The sequence below is a fragment of the Phyllobates terribilis genome, unplaced genomic scaffold (genome assembly GCF_046119375.1).
Source record: "Phyllobates terribilis strain yellow unplaced genomic scaffold, ASM4611937v1 Scaffold_13__5_contigs__length_258822181, whole genome shotgun sequence".
Classification (NCBI taxonomy): Eukaryota; Metazoa; Chordata; class Amphibia; order Anura; family Dendrobatidae; genus Phyllobates; species Phyllobates terribilis.
In genome coordinates, this window is record NW_027362773.1 from 92,154,467 (window position 1) to 92,176,137 (window position 21,671).

Here is a 21,671-nt window from a genome sequence, read left to right on the forward strand (position 1 = left end):
GAGTCTGATCTGCAAAATAGATGAGAATAGGACATGCTCTGAGTCTCACAGACCGGAGACACAGATCAGTTTTTAAAACAGATGTGTATATGGATCAATATGGGTCAGTGTAACGTTAGAGAAAAAAAAACAGATGGCCCAAGAACATGTCACACGGATGTCTGAATGTAGCCCAAGAGCTCATTCAAACGAGCGTGCAATGTGGATGTGTGCGGTCCGAGGAAAATAGGATTGGACAGGACACTGACCAATGTTATTCAATAGGACTGTTCAGATGAAAGTTTTTTCACATGTACCAAGTGTCTATGTGAAAAAAAAACAAAAAAAAACACAGAATGCTTTATTTTCTTTGGAGTCTCGGATGTGACTTGTCCATTCAAGTCTTTGGGTGTGCAAAAAAGAAAAAAATTGGATCTCATTCAGATCACCTGTATATCATCTGATTTTTAAGGATACGTGTACATTTTAAGATGTTGATATATACACAGATGTAAAAAACGGACATACAGATGACAATATGTATTTAAATCGTCCAAGTTTTCTGGATGAAACTTGGACGATTTCCATAAGCTCATCTTCATGAGAGGAGGAAAAGTGCATGAGAGGAGGAAAAGTGCATGAGAGGAGGAAAAGTGCATGAGAGGAGGAAAAGTGCATGAGAGGAGGAAAAGTGCATGAGAGGAGGAAAGTGATCATCGGTGCAATAAAAACATGAAAGGTTTATATACATTCTATATATAAAGAAGCCGTTTTTTCAACATGAGACTCTATTTTGCTGGTGCTACTATGAGTAGTCTACAAGAACTAAACCTGCTTCCATGGCGGCAGCGTCTCCAGACTTGTCTCCCGTCGAGCACATCGGGGACGACATTGGTCGGTGATTACACAGGAGCTGCCAGCAGGGGATGTTTATGAATTGCCTAAGTGCATTCAGCGTAGCAGAACCTTCCTCAGACGACCATTAATAACTTCACTGATAGCGACCAAGGCTGTATGTGTGGGGATTTCTGCATCTGCTGCTCATACTTAATAGTGTATAAAATTGAGATGTTCTGATAATCTTGTTTCCATTATTTCATCTTTTTTCAGATTAGTAACATGTCTCCAACCTGTGATTTTTTTTAATTCCACGACTTTCCCCTCTTAGCTTTGCAATTTCAATGTTGAGGAGTGTATGTATACTGTATACATAGAGGTTATGATCTATTATCTCTTCTCCTTAGTAGATACATAATTGTTGCATCTATAAAGTGGCGGTAACACACAGTTATGATTATGTTGCCTCCTACAGGTTTTCAAACACCACATGAGCTTGGGCAGAGCAGTATAACGGTCAGTAATTGACTATAGCAGTAACGTGCCAATATGGCATGTCATTTCTACAGAAATGCAAATAAAGATCAGATAGGGCTACGGGAGCATCAGCACTCCACTGAGTGGGAATGTAACAGGCGAGTATAGTTGGTTTTGTTATTTTTACATTTTTACTATTCTGCATTTAGATTTTTTTTTTTTTACCCCTGGTCAGCCCCGGACAGATCACCTTTATTTAGTGCACTTGTGTATGTGTGAATGCACACTTGGAGCCTGAGTGCCACGCATCCAATATGTGATTGATGGGTATGATGCATAAGTCCATGTGTAACTGGCATGTATGCAGCGAGAAAGTGGCATCTGTGAATGATGTCACTGTGTGCGGGTTGTGTGCACCATATGTGTATGTATATATTTATCTTTGTTTAGCTGTGTTGCCATCAAAGAGTTTGGGGCCCAGATTTAATTTTTGCTCGGTGGTAAAAGACTGGACCAAATCATAGAAGACTATTGTGAGCTATGCAGAAAACTATTGTGAGCTACGCATCACGCTATAACAGGCACCAATAATTAGAAACATAAGAAAAAAATCTTTTCACTCCATATATCCAATAAGTAATGTTCAGTTTATGTAGTACAGACGAGTAATATTGTGAAATACCACACAAGGATGTCAGCAATAGTCCCCCCCCCTCCTCAGTATGCCAACCACAGTGTCCCTTATATTGTCTAATAGTGCCTCATTGTTATCAGAGACAGGCTTGAAATACACCTCCAACTAAGCTCAAAAGGGACCTTCATGTCTCCAAATGCTATTAACCTGCAGGTAATCGGGTGCTAAAGCCAATGCGGCCACCAGATTGAAAGCCCGGCTACTGGGAGGAAATGATCTTTATTCCTCCCAGCAGCCTCCGGCTTTCAGACATAGGGGCACAGTTGGAGCAGCTTCAGTCACTGCTCAGTACACAGCCGGCTCTGCAGAGCTTCAGTACAGAGCCGTCTGTCAGTCAGTGCGGCAGCCGCACATCTTTAGAATGTTATTAATCTGCAGGTTAACAGAGTATTGGGACATGACAAGTTCCCTTTACCAGCAGTAGTGCAGAAATTAATTCTCTAGTATACATTAGATGAAAGTCAGCCAAATCCACCAATTCTGGTGGGATTAGCTGACCATCTAATGTCTATGGAGGCCCCTCAACTCTTCTCTAACAGATGATGTGTGGGGGGGGAAGATGTGGGAAATTCCGGTGTGTCAATTATATCAGCGTCCCATCCTTTCCATCTTGGTGTAATCAGTTGTATCAGCTGTCAGAGGAGTTTGGCAACCGCTCTGTCAGGAGCACTCTCGCCTGAGCTGAGTGTTACTTTATATGGCAGTCAGGAGACAGAGAGCTGTTGGCTAACTTCTGTGGTTGGGGGCTACTGCTGGAAATGGATTTGCTTTTGGCTCACCATTCAGCAGCTTTTAAGTTCCCAAAGGTCCTGGGAGAGCACACACATTGCACAGATCAACGGTGCTGTGTGTATAAATGTTTGTATTATTTGCTCATTTTCACATTATACAGAAATCTGTAAAATTTGATTGTTCACTGAGCAGAAAATGGATTATGGACAGTATATGCCGGGATCTCTGGCCAGCACTGGGCTCAGATTCTCCTTTCTGCATCTGGACTATTAGTTGCACTAGCAGGTAACATATAATTTGAAGTTGAAAAAGTGCAATAGTGAAAAAATTCTGCATATATTCCTAACATCTGCGTATACTGAACATTTTATATTTAGATAAGTGTTAGTCTAAACTTTGATATAAAATGTTAGGAAAAGTTCACTTGTTTATAAAGAACACATAGAACCTACTTGTATAGACAGATGTGGTGACCGGAGAACTCTGATACCCCCGGACCCCGACTGTGACCACAGTTATGGAGTAATTACTCCCAGATATCAGGCTCTGGAGGGTGACATTTGTTGTGTTGCTTGTCACAGATAAATTAGATGATGGAAATATCCCATAGCTTATATTATATGATTTATCAGTCACATTACTCATATTTTCTGGTTCCAACCAAGATAATGTTAGGCTGCTTGTCTGAGTTGTAACACAAGTTAAGATTCTTGGTGGAGTTGGATCTGTGTATAAGTAAAAACAAAGACAAATGAGTATACAAATAATATACTATTAAACAAGTCACACACTGTAGCCGAGATCACTGAAAATGTATTTGCTTGTAACATATTGATCCTGATGACACTCACATGTGGCCTCTGTCACTGGAGCAGATGTCTGGCTGCAGCTCCCACTGACTGTCTGTACAGTGACATTATATTCTCTGCCTGGTAGTAATCCTGTGAAATTCACTTGTGGACTCGTAGTTTGTGTTGTGTTAGTGATGGCTCCTGCTAGACTGACTGTATAATTATCCACTTTTCCTGATGGTTTTGTCCATGAGGCTCCAATAACATCAAACGACTTGTAATTATTCAGTGAGATGGAAGAAACCATTAGTGGAACTGAAGAAAAAAAAAATGAAGATAAAACTTAAGACATTCTTCACCTCTAAAACAAACAAAATAAAAAAAAAAACGATTAAAACTTGCTGACCTAAATTATTCTTTGGGTTTTAAAAAATGTGTAACTTTAAAAAGTAAGAAAAAAAATCTTGTGTTTCAAGTAGTCAATGCCAGATGCATACTCCTACAATCTCCTTATCGCCACTTTATAAAACCTGCTGCGACAGTCCGAGAGTGGTCTAGTACACATAAATGAGCATATGATGCATGATCGTGCTCCTTTGCCCAAAAATTCCCAGGACAGAGTTCTACTAGAGAAGCAGAATAGGTGACTTTGGAGTCAGGAGCGGATGATTGTGCATGGCCAGGGCTTGAGGGTGGTTGCCAAATGCAGCTGAATTTTGAGGACAATACTGTAATGAGTATACAGTGTGTGCACAATTATTAGACAATTTATATTTTTGATGACTCTGAACATGATGTACTTCTGGGCTTCCAGGGAGGTTGCAGTTCTGGAATATGACAGCACTGGAGGACAATGGCTTCCTGGTCACTTCAAGTTTCATTCTTCTCACGTCTTTAGCAGTGCATCTTTTTTCTCAGTTTTTTCTTTTGCAACAAACTTCTTGATTGTTCTGTGATCAAGCCCCTAATATCTTAGCAATTTCAAGAGGGCTGCAGCCCCTGGAAAACCTAACAATTTTTCACTTTGCGTAGTCAGTTAAATCTCTTTTTTTGGCCCATTTTGCCTGAGGAAAACAAGCTGCCTAATACTGCACACTCTGATAAAGTGTATGGTATCCTTAGGCCGCTCACCCCTCATTACACAAATACGTATCACCTGATCTGCTTCATCCAATAAGCATTCAAGTTTATTCTAATTGGAAATGGAAAATCTGTGTAAAAATTATGATCTGTTCAAACATAGTTCCCAACCGTCCCGTTTTCGACGAGACTGTCCCGCTTTTAGTGCTCAAATTTGCGTCCCGTCACGGCTCAGCTGTTCTCCCGGCTGTGGAGGGTGGTTGCAGCGGGCACAGGTAGTAGCCGGCAACTGCAGCTACCACGTATGCCTGCTGCTAAAGAAAATGAATATTCACTCTTCTCCATTCCCATGGGAGTGGGGAATAGTGAATATTCATTCTCCTTAATAGCGCACACTGTCAATCGCAGCTCCTGCTGCGGCTCTACGATCCTGTGTGCCCGCTATTAGCAAGAATAAATATTCACTCCTCTCCACTCCCATGGGCGTGGAGAGGAGTGAATATTCATTCCCTTTAGTAGCGAGCACAGAGGATAGCTGAGCCGCAGCAGGAGCTGCGGCCGTGCTGACAATGCGCACTATTAAGGAGAATGAATATTCACTCCTCTCCACGGCCATAGTCCCAGCGTGGAGAGGAGTGAATATCCCCGCAGCTCACCTCGGCGTCTGAGGGCGCATGGCAGTGATGTCATGCGTTGCTCAGATGCTCATCTTAGCTACTGACAGACAGGACGCAGCCCTGGAGCAGAGGGAAGGTGAGAAGTCTTTATTTTTTTCATGTGTGCAGTGATAGGGGGCCATGCATACCAGAATAGGAGGGCCATGCATATTAGTATTGGGGATGAGGGGGCCATGCATACCAGGAGTGGGTCTGAGGGGGCCATGCATACCAGGAGTGGGTCTGAGGGGATCATGCATGCCAGTATTGGGTCTGAGGGGGCCTTGCATGCCAGGATTGGGTCTGAGGGGACCATGCATACCAGGATTGGGTCTGAGGGGGCCATGCATACCAGGATGGGATGAGGGGGCCATGCATACCAGGAATGGGGATGAGGGCCGTCTGCTGAATGCCCCTCATTACCAGCGCCCCTCTGACAACTCCTCCAGCCAGGGGAGAAAGAAATGTTAAATAGGCATGGATTGGGGTGTGGTCAGGGGCACGCCGCATAATCTATCCCTCTTTCTTGTCTTCAAAAGTTGGAAGGTATGGGTCAAATACTCACTGCTTAATAATTTTACTCACAATGGGGTTAATTTTTCCAGAGCCAATACAAACTGCCCAAAAAAAAAGCCAAAAGTCGAAACATTTTTGCACAACTCCTCGTTTCGAAAAACTTTTGCAATTTTTCAACGCTTTTACAACAGTTTTCTGGCATAAAAGCTTTATGCGGTTCCAGTGTATTTGGCTTTTGATTGTTTAATAGCTGCTGCCACAGAAGTCAGGAAATTGCATGGAAAATCAACCAGAGAGGAAAGAAGGTTTTTCTAAACATGAGCAGTTTGTGTGTAAATAGAGATATTCCTATGATCTGTGATGATGGGTGAAATCAACTTTTGTGCAAGGAGCAAAAAAAAAAAATCACCATTCTCGGTGGTGTATCATCATGTGTAAAGAGGACTCGTACTGCCAAGAACAATGGCAGCCTATGTGCACTTAGCGATCTAGTATAGTGCACATCGCTTACTTTCGTCTGCCTTGATAAACAGGCATTCAAACAACCGCGGAGCAGTAAAAGTTTACCGATTGGTGGTCGTATCGTGCTGCTGGTTGGTCCGTGTAAACGGATCTTATAAGGCTGAGTTCACACGATGCGTATTTAATGCGTTTCCGCGGCGTTTTTGCAGTTGCGGAAACGCATTAAAAACGCATGGTAGAAGGGCAGCAATGTTCCCCAATTGAAATCCGCATGTGCTGTGCCCACGATGCGGATTTTTCCGCAGCGTAAACGCTGCGGTCAAAAATCCGCAGCATGTCAATTAATTTTGCGGAAACGCTGCTCTTTTGCCGCCATTGACTTGCATTAGACCGCATGGAATCCGCATCACTGTATATGTTGATGCGCTTTTCATGCGGTCTAATGTGCGGATGGTACCCAGGTGTGGATGAGAGGACTCTCATCCAGACCCAGGTACCATTAAAAAAAATAAAATAAAATAAAAAATATATACATACTCACCTTCTGATGGCCCGCGCAGCGCTCCTGCTTGGTTCCCGGCACTTCGGGGTTGAATGAAGAAGGACCTTCGCTGACGTCAGTCATGTGACGGGTCACGTGACGCTGACGTCGGAAGGTCCTAAAGTCTTCACTGCCGGTAGCCGGGACCAAGCGAAGCAGGACACCGGGGGCCATCAGAGGGTAAAGTATATATTTATTTTTTGACATTCACACACTATATAAATCCATGCCGGTTGCATGGATTTATATAGTGTGAAGTTGACAAGCACTTTCCAAGTGATGCTAAAATCGCTTGGGAAGTGCTTGTCAACCCGCATGTGGAAATGAAAGTGAAGACCGCTTCATTTCCGCATGTGCCTGGCAGGAAACCGCATGTACAATCCGCATGCGTTTTTTCCTGCCAGAGAGATGCAGAAACGCTCAGGAAAAAATCCTGAGCATTTCTGCATCGTGTGCACATACCCTTAGTTGTGACTGGATGATGTATCATATCACACAAGCAATCAGTAAATGACAAGTGATATTGCCGATAATTGGACCGAAACATATTACATACTAGAAAACAAAAATGCACACTATACAAGTGAGTGAACAGTATGTACAGTATAAGAGTGTTTTTCAGGGGTGGACACAGACTGCAGAGGGCCCCTGTACAAAGAACGTTCCTGGGACAGCCCTGCTTATGCTGGCAAACTTAGCCTTGGAAGCCACTGCTGATGGGCTTAGTTTACGAAAATGTATAATTACTGCACTGTACACGTACAGGATATCAGTGTAAGAAGTATAAAAACACTTAAGGATGGTGTTCATTTTGGCTTTGCAGATTTTTGTGTTTTGTATTCATTTTCCCAAACACCCCACCCTTTTGATGCAGCAACAGCTTTTTTAATGTTGGCATGTAAAAAAAAGACGCAAGTTCGCTTCAGGTGGGAGTCACTTTTAAAAGACAGAGTTCCAGTCTGACTGATAGGCTAAGTTCACACAAATGTATAAAAAATAATCAGAATTTCATCCTCGACATTCAATTTTATAAATCATCAATGAATAAAATTTACAAAACCAAAATTCAGTTTCCTATTCAAGAATTGCAATGTATCCTCAAAAACTAGATGCAATACGGTTGATCCGTATGGAATCTGACTGTTTTCTTTAACCCATAGAGTTGAATAGGCGAATCTCATCAGAAATATGGAAGAGACTAGTGCATGCTATGATTTTTTTCACGCCGGAGGGGGAAGGTGCAGCAAGGGAACCAGTTTATTTTAAATCCTCTCTGCAGGCACAACTGCAAGACTGCAGAGGTTTGGAAACTTCAGAGAGCAAAATATAACTGGCTGCCTTGCAGAGAGATGACACATTTTGTTACCAACTGCTTGCAACAGCTGAGTGGCCCTCACCCCCTCTCAGGGCGGTGGGGTGCATCCATTCATTGTCTATGTCACTGACAATGATAGCTGAGTGCAGTCCCAACAAAAAGTTGGTTTCATACATTACCAATTTCAGCAATCCTGTACTTACTTGTGCAGCTCGTATTAGACACCGGGTCGGATTCAGTGCTGTTATCGGCAGCTCTTGTATAGACCAGGAATGTATATGTTTCTCCTGGTGTCAGATTCATTATTGTCACTGATTCACTTGTCACTATTGTATCATTTATCATTGTGGCTGATGAGGTGACATTGGTCTGGACTCTGTAGCTGTAAGACGTCTGATACTCATCAGGTTTACTCCACGTCAGAGACACAGAATATGAGGTCACAGCGCCGATCTGCAGAGATTTCACTGACATTGGCTCTTAAAAGGAAACAAAATATTAAAACAATTAACAGAAATTAAATATTGCTGGTCACTGCAGATCTTTTTTTCTAAAGAGTCAGATGATCTTTACAGACAATATTACCGTAGTTTCTAAAAGTTTAGATTCCCAATGGGCCATTTACACTTTGCTAACCTTTTATTGATAGTATTTTTTTATGCTGACCTAGAAAGTATTCTGAAAAAAGCAAGAGAGGAGGAAAGACAAGTGATTACCAGTACAATAAAAAACTACAAATCATTTTAAAGTATCATACAAAAGTTTTGAGATTGTTAAAGGGAATCTGTCAGCAGGATTTCACCCCCCAAACTATTTAATTTTAAAAGACAAGTCCAGCAATGCATTTACATGGCCAGTCCCCTGCTCCGTTACTGAGAAATCAGTGTTTGAATTGATATGCAAATGACTGCTAGATTTGATGCCTCTGCCACTCCAGCTCTATTCCCCGCCCAGCACCGCCACCTCCCGCTTGACTCATGGCTCCTTTGCTTGCAGTCACACAGCACAGAGGCTGTCAGGAGACTGTTTATTTTGGTCAGAACTGTGGGTGTGTACTTTTCCCAGGCTATGACGCTGCCTTTTTAAGTCCGAGTGAGTTGACTGAAATAAACAGCCCAACTGAATGAGAAATAAAATTTAACCCATGCACTCTGTAGCACTTTGTATCAGGACATATACAAATATTCGGTGGTGACCGCTTCATGAAGCTTTACTTAAATACCCTTATTTATTAAAATGGGGCTAGACCTTATAATACAAACACTTTTTACATTTTGTGTAATCTCTATTTCCTTATAGATTGTAAGCGCTTGTGAGCAGGGCCCGCACCCCTCTTGTTTCAATTGTCAATCATCTGTTACTGCGTATTGTCAGATATTGCTTGTACATGTACCCTCTGATTTGTAAAGTGCTTTATAAATAGTATATTATTATTAGTTATATTTTTTATAAATCACAACGACAAGATCACTAGTTGGTGGTGGCAATCATTATACTGTAGATGTTTTTTTTTTCCCAAAAATCTAGGATGTTGCGCAGTATCGGCTTAGGATGTGCACAGATCCAAGCTGAGCTGTTTTCATTATTTTGACTGAAAGTGATTTTGTCAACAAAGAGTTGTTTTACTTGTTTCCCCTTGTTATGGGGATAGCATCCAATGTGCCGATGGATATACTGTATAATATATTAAGGATATGCCTTTTTTTTTTATTATTACTAGCAGGAGTAATAATATATTAATACTAAGGATCTTAATTATTTTTATTATTAATAGCAGGAGTTAAAGGGGTATTCCCATCTCCAAGATCATTTCCCAATATGTAGCAGGTGTAATATTATTATTATTATTATTATTAATAATAATATTAGCCAATACCTTCAATTAAAAAGAGAAAGATATATCTCCATTAAATGAGGCATCAATTGATTAATACAAATTTGTTTTTATTATAATAATTATAAAATATATTAAAATAAGCATAAGGTATCTTATTATAGCAAGCAGGTAGCTAAACAGGTCAATATATAGGTGAGGTCAGCCTCCCTGATAAAGAGTATAGTATATAAGGAATGTCATGAAAATAAATGGGTATGTAAGATCATATGAAGGGTTAACAAGCTGGGAACGCTAGGATTTATACATAAAGTGCAAGTGCCTATAATTTAAACTGAGCATTACTACTGCTAAATTGAAATCCTGAAATGACGTCCTATAAGGGGAGGCTTCTGACCAGTATAGAAACAATTAGAAAGTGTAGTTTTAACTTACTATTGGTTTGGACCTGTGGCTGACCTCACCTATATAATGACCTGTTAAGCTACCTGCTTGCTACAATAAGATACCTTATACTTATTTTAAAGTATTTATTTTATATTTATTATAATAATAAAAAATCAATTTTTTATTAATCAATTGAGGCTTCATTTAATGGAGATATATCTTTCTCTGTGTTTTTGATAACTTTCAGAGGTTAAACATACTTTTGTGACACAGTATATTAATTTGTCAATTAAAAATGTAGTGTAGTTCTTCTGATTTGCTATGTCGCTTATTGCATGTCCAGGGAATAGCAGTAGCTTAGGTATCCATGGTTACAACCACTAACAGCTAACTAAGTGTCACTATATGAGTGGTGGTAACCATGGATACATAAGCTGCTGCAATGCCCTGTACATGGGGTAAGCGACATAGCTAATCAGAAGAACTATACTACATTTTTAATTGGAGGTAAAATTATTACACCTACTACATATTGGGATAGGATCTTGGAGATGGGAATGCCCCTTTAAGGTCTTTGGAGTGACTAATGCACCAGTAAAGGCAGGACAGAGTTAACAGCTTGCAAGCTGTAAGAGAGTGTGAGCATGAGAGAGACCTGTTCTGTGGGGGACAATGGGAGATTCATGAAACTGTGCAGTCAAAAAAAAATGTTTTTGTTTTTCATAGAAACCAATCACAGTACAGCTTTAATGTTGTACTGTGTTCTTGATAAAATGAAAGTTGTGCTCTTATTGGTTGCTATAGGCAACAAAACATGATTTTTTAGACAGTTTTGATAAACCTGGCCTGTCATACCTTAAATATAAATCTTAAGAGTAAGGAAGCAGTGAAAAGGGACAATGTAGAATGTAAGCCCTCAAGGGCAGGGTCCTCTCCCCTCTGTACCTGGCTGTCCCTATTAGTTTGTTCATTGTAATTTCTATTTGAGTATTGTATGTTAACCCCTCCTCATGTACAGCATCATGGAATCAATGGTGCTCTAAAAATAAATAATTTGATAGCTGAAGCACCCTCTGCTTGTGTGTTGTAATCATTAATCAGCTAGTGACTACCTTTACCCATCTGTTGAGTGGAAATGTTTACACCCAGGTGGGCTGCAATTCTTTTCAAGGAGTTCGTTACTACTATATACTGATGACACAGCTCAGGCTTATGATATACTGTAACTGTCAATGAGTAATGGCTTTCATGCCTCATTTCAATGCTTATAAATATTGAAGTTATTTACAGTGGGTATGGAAAGTATTCAGACCCCTTTACATTTTTCACTCTTTGTTTCATTACAGCCATTTGGTAAATTCGAAAAAGTTCATTTTTTTCTCATTAAAGTACACTCTGCACACCATCTTGACTGAAAAAAACAGAAATGTAGAATTTTTTGCAAATTTATTAAAAAAGAAAAACTGAAATATCACATGGTCATAAGTATTCAGACCCTTTGCTCAGTGTTGAGTAGAAGCACCCTTTTGAGCTAGTACAGCCATGAGTAGTGTTGAGCGATACCTTCCGATATCAGGAAATATCGTATCGGATTGGATCGGACCGATACCCAAAAAGTATCGGATATCGCCGATTCCGATACCGGAAACCAATGCAAGTCAATGGGACACAAATATCGAAATGAAAATAAACCCTTTCTTTCCTTGTAGGTTAATTCTACATGAAGGAAAACAACTAACAATAATGTAGAATGTATTACGCGAAAAGCCGGCAATTCAGTAGCGGCATACACTGGTAGATAGAAACATGTCAGTCACATATATATGAAGTACAGTGACAGTGTTGCTTACAGTACTTGTCATTTAGTGTAAAGGATTTATTTAAAAAAATAATAGTGTTTTCATGCACCGTCTCTTTAAAAAAGCCGGCCGGCAATTCAGCATCTGTACCCAACAATTTATAACAGACAGAATAGAGCTTCACACATAGATTAGATAGATAGAAACATGTCAGTCACATATATATGAAGTACAGTGACAGTGTTGCTTACTGTACTTGTCATTTAGTGTAAAGGATTTATTTAAAAAAATAATAGTGTTTTCATGCACCATCTCTTTAAAAAAGCCGGCCGGCAATTCAGCAGCGGTACCCGACAATTTAGAATAGAAGGAATAGAGAATCATACATAGATTAGATAGATAGAAACATGTCAGTCACATATATATGAAGTACAGTGACAGTGTTGATTACTGTACTTGTCATTTAGTGTTAAAACAAAGGATTTATTTAAAAAAAAAATTGGCGTGGGGTTCCCCTTAATTTTAGGCTCTAGCGGAGGTTAAGCAGACGGCTGGGGCAGATGTTTGAAGCCCGGGAAGGGGGTAATACCCACAGAGCTTCCCAGGCTACTAATATCAGCCCCCAGCTGAATACCTAGCCTTTACTAGCTATTAAAATGGGGGACCCCCCCCAAAAAATGGCGTGGGGTCCCCCCTAATTTAATAGCTAGCAAAGGCTAGGCAGACAGCTGGGGGCTGATATTAATAGCCCAGGAAGGGTGCCATGAATATTGGCCCCCTCCCAGGCTAGAAACACCAGCCGTCAGCCGCCCCAGAAATGGCGCATCCATAGGATGCGCCAATTCTGGCACTTAGCCTCGCTCTTCCCACTGCCCTGTAGCGGTGGCAGTGGGGTAATAGGGCTGGGGTTGATGTCAGCTTATAATGCCAGCTGACATCAAGCCCAGGTTAGTAATGGAGAGGCGTCTATAAGACACCCCCATTACTAACCCCATAGTCAAAGTTAAAAAAAAACCACAAACACCCAGAGTAAAGTCCTTTAATTGAAATAAACACACAATTCTTTATTGTTCTAAATTAAACCATACTTACTATCACGCCCATTCCAGCTGAAGCCAACGATCTCCTGCAATAAAAGTAAAATAATAAAGCAACATCATCCTTACCTTTCCATGGTTCCCAGGACAGCTCCAGCTCTGCTACATCGAGATGACAGGCTGGACCGCAGCAGAACGCTGCCATCCAGCCTGTCATCCCGCAGACACTGAGAAGCGTAGGCATGCTTGCGCTCCTCAGTGTCTCTCTGTGACGGCATCCAGATGAGCCGAGTTCATGTCTAATGAACTCGGCTCACCTCATGCACGTCACTGACAGCGTGGGAGAATTCTCACGCTGAAGCGCTGAGTGCAGGAGAATTTTCCCACGCTGTCAGTGACGTGCATGAGGTGAGTTCATGTCCAATGATCTCAGCTCACCTCATGCACGTCACTGACAGCGTGGGAAAATTCTCACGCTGAAGCGCTGAGTGCAGGAGAATTTTCCCACGCTGTCAGTGATGTGCATGAGGTGAGTTCATGTCCAATGATCTCAGCTCACCTCATGCACGTCACTGACAGCGTGGGAAAATTCTCACGCTGAAGCGCTGAGTGCAGGAGAATTTTCCCACGCTGTCAGTGACGTGCATGAGGTGAGTTCATGTCCAATGATCTCAGCTCACCTCATGCACGTCACTGACAGCGTGGGAGAATTCTCACGCTGAAGCGCTGAGTGCAGGAGAATTCTCCCACGCTGTCAGTGACGTGCATGAGGTGAGCTGAGTTCATTGGACATGACCTCGGCTCATCTTTATGCCGTCACAGCGAGACACTGAGGAGCGCAAGCATGCCTGCGCTTCTCAGTGTCTGCGGGATGACAGGCTGGATGGCAGCGTTCTGCTGCGGTCCATCCTGTCATCTCGATGTAACAGAGCTGAAGCTGTCCTGGGAACCATGGAAAGGTAAGGATGAGGTTGCTTTATTATTTTTCTTTTATTACAGGAGATCGTTGGCTTCAGCTGGAATAGGCGTGGCCCCCTCCCATGCTAGAAACACCAGCCGTCAGCTGCCCCAGAAATGGCGCATCCATAGGATGCGCCAATTCTGGCACTTAGCCTCGCTCTTCCACGCTGCCCTGGTGCGGTGGCAGGGGGTAATAGTGCTGGGGTTCATGTCAGCGCCAGCTGCCATGAAGCCCAGGTTAGTAATGATGGGCGTCTATAAGACACCCCCATTACTAACCTACAAAGTGTTAAAAAGAAAAAACACACACTACACCCAGAAAAAAATAATTTATTTGAAATAAAACACAACATTTTATTTAATTCTTAGTTTACTAAAAAAAAATAGTTACCTGTCCACGTTCCTGCGCTGATCTCCCATGCACAGCTGTCACATCTGGAGATGGTGACAACTGTGCATGGCTGCTGTAAGCTCACGCTGCCGGGAACACGTCCGCTCCCGGCAGCGGGAGCCACTGACTGAGGTCACCGGAGTGCATTCAGGCAGCGCAGCTCCGGAGACCTCCTTTACGGCACTGCTGTACCGTGGGAATTTCTCACGATACAGCAGGGCCATAAAGGAGCTAACCGGAGCAGCGCTGCCTGAACTCCGGCGAACCCGCTTATGCTGTCATTCTAGCAGCGGCAGCGGTTCAGAGCGGTCACATTCTATGTGGCTGCTCTAAACTGGAGATCATCGTGGGACACTCGTGGACTACTACGGAGGGGTAAGGATAAGGTTGTGGTTTATTATTTTATATTTTATTACAGGAGATCGATGGCTTCGGGGAATTAGGTGTCTAGGTGAGTATAGGTGTATTTTTTTATTTTTTACTTTATTTTAGGTGGCGATCGGCGGGGACAGGTAATGTATGAACTAATTTATTGTAGGTAACCACTGGCCACCAATGACATGTATTTAAAATTTATTGGGGACACAGTAGGGCAATTTATATAGCAGGATCAGGCTGATGGGAACTACTGCTCCCATCGAGCTGATCCTGCTGGCACGAGTGGACGGGGGACAGACATAGGCCGATGGGAGTAGTAGTGTCACATCGGCCTATGTCTGCCTGCACGCACACACCCGCAGACATCGCACAGACACCGCACACACTCGCAGACATCGCGCAGACACCGCACACATCGCACAGACACCGCACACACCCGCAGACATCGCACAGACACCCCGCGCACACCAATCATGACGGGCTGATGGTCTGGGAGGTGAGGCTGACCTGTGCGGCTGTGGGAAAGTTCATGTGAGTTCATGCAATGCAGTGAAGCATGAACTCACATGAACCCTCTGAGGGCACCGCGGCGACTTCAAATGAACAGCTGATCGGCATCACCTGATACCTCAGCTGTTCATTTGAAATAACCGGAGGGAAAGCGCAGCACAGAACGGGAAAGCCGGCGGTGAAGTCTTTTCACTGCCGGCTTCCCCGCCCGGGTCCTTCGCTCCCCGCTCCTTGGTGCTGCGCTCCCCGTCCGGTCCTAACTTACGATCGGGATGGGAGGTGGCGGGGGGGAGCGGAGGATCGGGGTGGGAGGCTGCGGGGAAGCAGTATGGGGCTGTGTGATTGTTTAAAAGCCGGCGGCTTTTTACCGCCCGCCGGCTTTTAAACGATCAGGAGAATTCTCTCACGCTGCGATGGCATTCTGATGACAGGCTGGATCGCAGCTGAGCGCTGCCATCCAGCTTGTCATCCTTCAGAGACACTGCAGAGCGCAGGCATTATGAGAACTTCCGATTCTGGTATTCGACATTGTCAAAGCATCGGAATTAAGTATCGGAATTCCGATACCGCGAATATCGGCCGATACCCGATATTTCAGGAATGCTCAACACTAGCCATGAGTCTTCTTGGGAATGATGCAACAAGTTTTTCACATCTGGATTTGGGGATCCTCTGCTATTCTTCCTTGCAGATCCTCTCCAGTTCCGTCAGGTTGGATGGTGAACGTTGGTGGACAGCCATTTTCAGGTCTCTCCAGAGATGCTCAATTAGGTTTAGATCAGGGCTCTGGCTGGGTCAGTCAAGAATGGTCACAGAGTTGTTCTGAAGCCGCTCCTTTGTTATTTTAGCTGTGTGCTTAGGGTCATTGTCTTGTTGGAAGGTGAACCTTCGGCCAAGTCTGAGGTCCAGAGCACTCTGGAAGGTTTTCATCCAGGATATCTCTGTACTTGGCCGCATTCATGTTTCCTTCAATTGCAACCAGTCTTCCTGTCCCTGCAGCTGAAAAACACCCCCATAGCATGATGCTGCCACCAACATGTTTCACTGTTGGGAATGTATTGGGCAGGTGATGAGCAGTGCCTGGTTTTCTCTACACATACCGCTTAGAATTATCACCAAAAAGTTGTATCGTCTCATCAGACCAGAGAATCTTATTTCTCATAGTCTGGGAGTCCTTTATGTGTTTTTGAGAAAACTCTATGCGGGCTATGCGGGAGAGGCTTCCGTTGGGTTGGGCCACTCTGCCATAAAGGCCCGACTGGTGGAGGGCTGCAGTGATAGTTGACTTTGTGGAACTTTCTCCCATCTCCCTACTGCATCTCTGGAGCTCAGCCACAGTGATCTTGGGGTTCTTCTTTACTTATCTCACCAAGGCTCTTCTCCCACAATTGCTCAGTTTGACTGGACGACTTTGGTCTAGGAAGATTTCTGGTGGTCCGCAACTTCTTCCATTTAAGGATTATGGAGGCCACTGTGCTCTTATGAACCTTGAGTAATGTAGAAATTCTTCTGTAACCTTGGCCAGATCTATGCCTTGCCACAATTCTGTCTCTGAGCTCCTTGGGCAGTTCCTTTGAGCTCATGATTCTCATTTGGTCTGACATGCACTGTGAGCTGTGAGGTCTTATAAAGACAGGTGTGTGCCTTTCCAAATCAAGTCCTATCAGTTTAATTAAATACAGCTGGACTCCAATGAAGGAGTAGAACCATCTCAAGGAGGATTACAAGGAAATGAACAGCATGTAACTTAAATATGAGTATCTGAGCAAAGGGTCTGAATACTTATGACCATGTGATATTTCAGTTTTTCTTTTTTAATAAATTTGCAAAAATTTCTACATTTCTGTTTTTTTTTTCAGTCAAGATGGGGTGCAGAGTGTACTTTATTGAGAAAAAAAATGAACTTTTTAGAATTTACCAAATGGCTGCAATGAAACAAAGAGTGAAAAATGTAAAGGGGTCTGAATACTTTCTGTACCCACTGTATGTTCATATAAAAGTCTTAGTTCAAACCTTGATATAAAATTCTCTCAATATTTCACCTGTTTATTTAAAGACACATAGAACCTACTTGTATAGACAGATGTGGTGACCGGAGAGCTCTGATACCCCCGGACCCCGACTGTGACCACAGTTATGGAGTAATTACTCCCAGATATCAGGCTCTGGAGGGTGACATTTGTTGTGGGACTTGTCACAGATAAGTTAGTTGATGGAGATATCCCATAGCTTATATTATATGACTTATTCACGCCGGCCATATTTACTGGCTCCAACCAAGATAATGTCAGGTTCTTTGTCCCAAATGTGCCAATTGTTAGATTTCTTGGTGCTGTTGGATCTATGCAAAGAAAAATATAATGCAACAAAATGTACTAAATACAGTATATCTTGAAAAAAGATTAAGCAATCAAACGCAGATGGATAAGAAATAAAAGATGCTAAAAAAATAGAGTATTTATGCTTTTATTTTACAATTGCCTAGCCTGATCACTATTATCCTATATGGATGCAATCAATGTATTATTATGCACTGAATAACATTTTTCTGTAAACAGGAAACACTGAGATCCTATATAGTATAGCTTACACGGTCTCTCTAATTTTTACCTGTCTCTGCTTCATAAATTGTAATTGTGTAATGGAAAAAAAACCTTATTAACGTGCACTTACTATGTATGTGTGATAAATAATAAAAAGAGGTTGAACAGAAATGTATTTTTTTTTAATTAAGATTAAATTTTTTTCAATTAAAACATGAAGGCAGTGATACTCACACGTGGCCTCGGTCAGTGATGGAGATGTCTGGTTGCAGTTCCCACTCACTATCTGTACAGCGGCTGTATATTCTGTGCCAGGTACTAATCCGGTGAATATTGCTTGTGTGGTTGTATTAGATACTTTCTGTATAACTCCTGACAGAACTGCATTGTAATAATCCACTTTTGCTTTTGCTGTAGCCGGCGTCCAATTCACAACCAGAGAACTAACAGACGGGTTATTTACCACCGAGATGATGGAAACTTGTTCAGCACCTAATAGAAAAGATTTCAGGTTTAATTAACACTGACAAGTAGGAACCTGTACAGTCACGAAGAACAGATTGCAAAATATATTTATTAAATACTAAATAATAATTTGATTCAAAAGCTAGAAAAAACAGATTTTATGTAACAACCAAGAGGAATAACGATCTCGGTCACAGAGGAAGTCACCACAACCAGGCTCATGGATGCAGGGGGCCCGCTGCCGTCGTCAGTGCCGTTTTCACTTAAGTTTCCTTGGATGCATATTCAGTTGAAATTTAGAGCAGAGAACCATCGTCGTTCGGCACCACAGTAGCCATGCACATTGCCTGCGGAGCATGACGTCACTGGAATGCGACACTCCAGCCCCCAGAGTCAGCATTTTTTAATGCATTTGTGAACAGCGCCAGGGCAGAGGACATTATTATAGGATGGGGGAAAGGATGTAAGAAGTTATCTATAATATAAGGCGGGATGCGTGTCTCTGTCTGAAGCCTCGATAGACTGCGCATGCGTGACGCGCAGTCTGGCTCCAGACAGAAGACCGCATCCAGCCGTTACAGGTAAGAGAAGTGTATGGCGCCGGAGATCGCGGGATGCGTAGACACAGAGCGCATACCGCGATCTCCGGCGCCATACTTACATACTTACCTGACTGGGAAGAGCGTTGCAGCGGCGCCTCTCTTCAGTGGAGACCGAGGGTGGAGTGTAGGTGTCGGACCAGCGCATGCGCATTGCGCTATCCGGCGCCATTATACTGAAGACACATTTACAGTGTGTCTTCAGCAAAATAGCGCCGGACAGCGCCGGAGCACCGCACTCCTTCCCCCGGCCTCCGGCAGAAGAGGACGCAGCAGCGCTGGAGTACAGAGAAGAAAGGTGAGTATAACTGTTTATTTTTTTTGTATGTGTGTACAGCGTGAGAGGGATGAGGGGGCCACACATAACAGGATTATGGGGTGAGGGGACCATGCATATATCAGGATTGGGGGGTGAGGGGTACCACACATACCAGGATTGGGGGGTGAGGGGTTTAAATCAGCCATCATGTGCAGGGAAAGATGCGGTCTCGGCGTGAACTTGAACTCTATAGCGCCTCAAGTCCTCTTTCTCGCTGAAGAGGCAATTTGCATATTAAATTTTCCAGAAGAGTATTGAATGGCGAATAAGCCTCTTTACACTGGCATGCCAGAGCTGGTGTGTCACTCTCCACAAGGAGAAACGTTAGACTTCAGTTCAGAGCCTCTCACCTAGCCAAATCAGTTCTCATACTTTGCACAGACGAGAGGCAATATCCCGTAACACTGTCTGCAAATTGAGAGTCTGATTTGGCTTTTATCCTACGTCATATTGCAAGACTCGCTAAAGGGCCGATAGTGACTTGTAGGATTGCTGCTTCCAACAGGTGGCACTATAGAGTTCAAGTCCTCTTCCTCTCAGAAAAGGCAATTTGCATATAAAATTTCCCAGAGGAGCACTGCACAGCGAATAAGCCTCCATATATTGGCATGCCAGAGCCGGTATGTCACTCTCCACAAGGAGAAACGTTCCCCTTATCTATTACCAAACAGATTGGTTGGAGGTCCACATCCTGAGACCCCCATAGATTGCTCAAAAACCCACCGTAAGGTGGGAGCTCAGGCGACAGGAGCACACAGTTCCTAAATGGGCTTGCACACAAACTGGAGTACAGATTAAATAAAAAACATAGGCTCTACACTGACCTAAGTGCTCAGTGTAGATCACAGAATAAATGTGAACCGACCTTTATACTAATGTTTGGGAGGCAGAATAAACAAATAAAATGAAGTTCAATAATTATTTTATTTATTTTTTAGTTCATTCACCTTGTGGTGTAAATGAGAAGTCACCTTCATTCTTTGAGTTAGTACGATTACAGTGATTGCAGTATATATGGTAGTTTTTTTATATTTTGCTACTGTTGCAAAATTGTTCTTTTGTCACCATATTCTGAGAGCTATAACGTTTCTATTTTTCAGGGAGAAAACTATGCGACGGATTGATTTTTATAGGATGAGCTAAAGTTTTTATTGGTACCATTTTGGGGTTTATTATTTTTATTCAGATTTTTCAGACGTAGAAGGAGCACAAACCAGTAACTCAAGAATTTTTTTTTATTTATTTTTACAATATGATCACAGAGATGCCGCATTTATTTTGTTTTTTTTAAAGTTTAGCTACTCTTGCACACTAAAAACTATTTTTTTTACCAAAAATAATTTGCTTTTGTAATGCCATATTCTTGATACTATAACTTTTATTTTTTCTGCCGACTGAGCCATATGAGGGCTTGTTTTTTGTGGGATGAGTTTACGTTTTCAGTGATACAATTATTATTATTTTTATTTTGTTTACATACGAATTTTTGATTACATTACATTACATTTTGTCAATATGATGGAAAAGCTACATTTTTTGCCGTGCTTTTTAAAAATTTTTTACGGTATTTAGAACACAGAATGTGACAGATTTATAGCTCGGCTCATTCAGATGTGGCCTTACCAACTAAGTCGACACTTTTTCTTTATTTTTGTTTTCACATAAATGCAGTGTTTGTAATAGTAAATATCTCTGCCATTGTATTTTAATTTATGTTAAATATAGATGATGCATTTTATGTACATGAGTGTGTGCATAACTGTTTTTTTTCCTCTCTCTCTCACTACAGTTTTTGATGTCTAAGATCTCATAAGGTGACTCAGTAGAGTGTATGGCCCCCACGTGCCTGTATACACTCCTGACTATGTCTGGACATGCTCCTGATGAAACGGCGAATGGAGTGCTGGGAGTTCTCCCACCAGACCTGGATCAGGGCAGTGGTGACTCCAGGACAGTCTGTGGTGTCACTTGGCAGCGTCTGATGCACTAATACATAATGTCACAGAGGTTCTCAGTTGGATTCAGATCTGAAGAATATGAGGGCCAGTCTATGGCATCAGTCATCCAGGAACTGTCTACACATTCGGGCCACATAAAGCCAGGCATAGTTCTGTACCAAGAGGAACCAAGGGACCACAGCACAAGCTTAAAATCTGACAATGGCTCTGAAGTACCTTCAGTAATAGCAATCAGGGTACCAATGGCTATTACAGTGATGGCCAAAAGTATTGGCACCCCTGCAATTCTGTCAGATAATACTCAGTTTCTTCCTGAAAATGATTGCAATCACAAATTCTTTGGTATTATTATCTTCATTTAATTTGTCTTCAATGAAAAAACACAAAAAGAATTGTCCTAAAGCCAAATTG

At 42.3% G+C, this 21,671-nt stretch overlaps 1 protein-coding gene across 3 annotated transcripts in view; it reads right to left on the reverse strand.

Annotated features, from left to right (window-relative positions):
- Positions 1 to 21,671, reverse strand: part of LOC141173779 (receptor-type tyrosine-protein phosphatase beta-like) — a 224,989-nt gene that overhangs the window by 54,306 nt on the left and 149,012 nt on the right. For all 3 annotated transcript variants that reach the window (XM_073658196.1, XM_073658194.1, XM_073658195.1), the window contains 5 exons: positions 18,154 to 18,411; positions 17,448 to 17,717; positions 8,284 to 8,559; positions 3,571 to 3,825; positions 3,172 to 3,444 (listed from right to left, as the gene is read on the reverse strand). In XM_073658196.1, the coding sequence (XP_073514297.1) occupies positions 3,172 to 3,444; positions 3,571 to 3,825; positions 8,284 to 8,559; positions 17,448 to 17,717; positions 18,154 to 18,411 (1,332 nt within the window). The remainder of the gene's footprint in view (positions 1 to 3,171; positions 3,445 to 3,570; positions 3,826 to 8,283; positions 8,560 to 17,447; positions 17,718 to 18,153; positions 18,412 to 21,671) is intronic.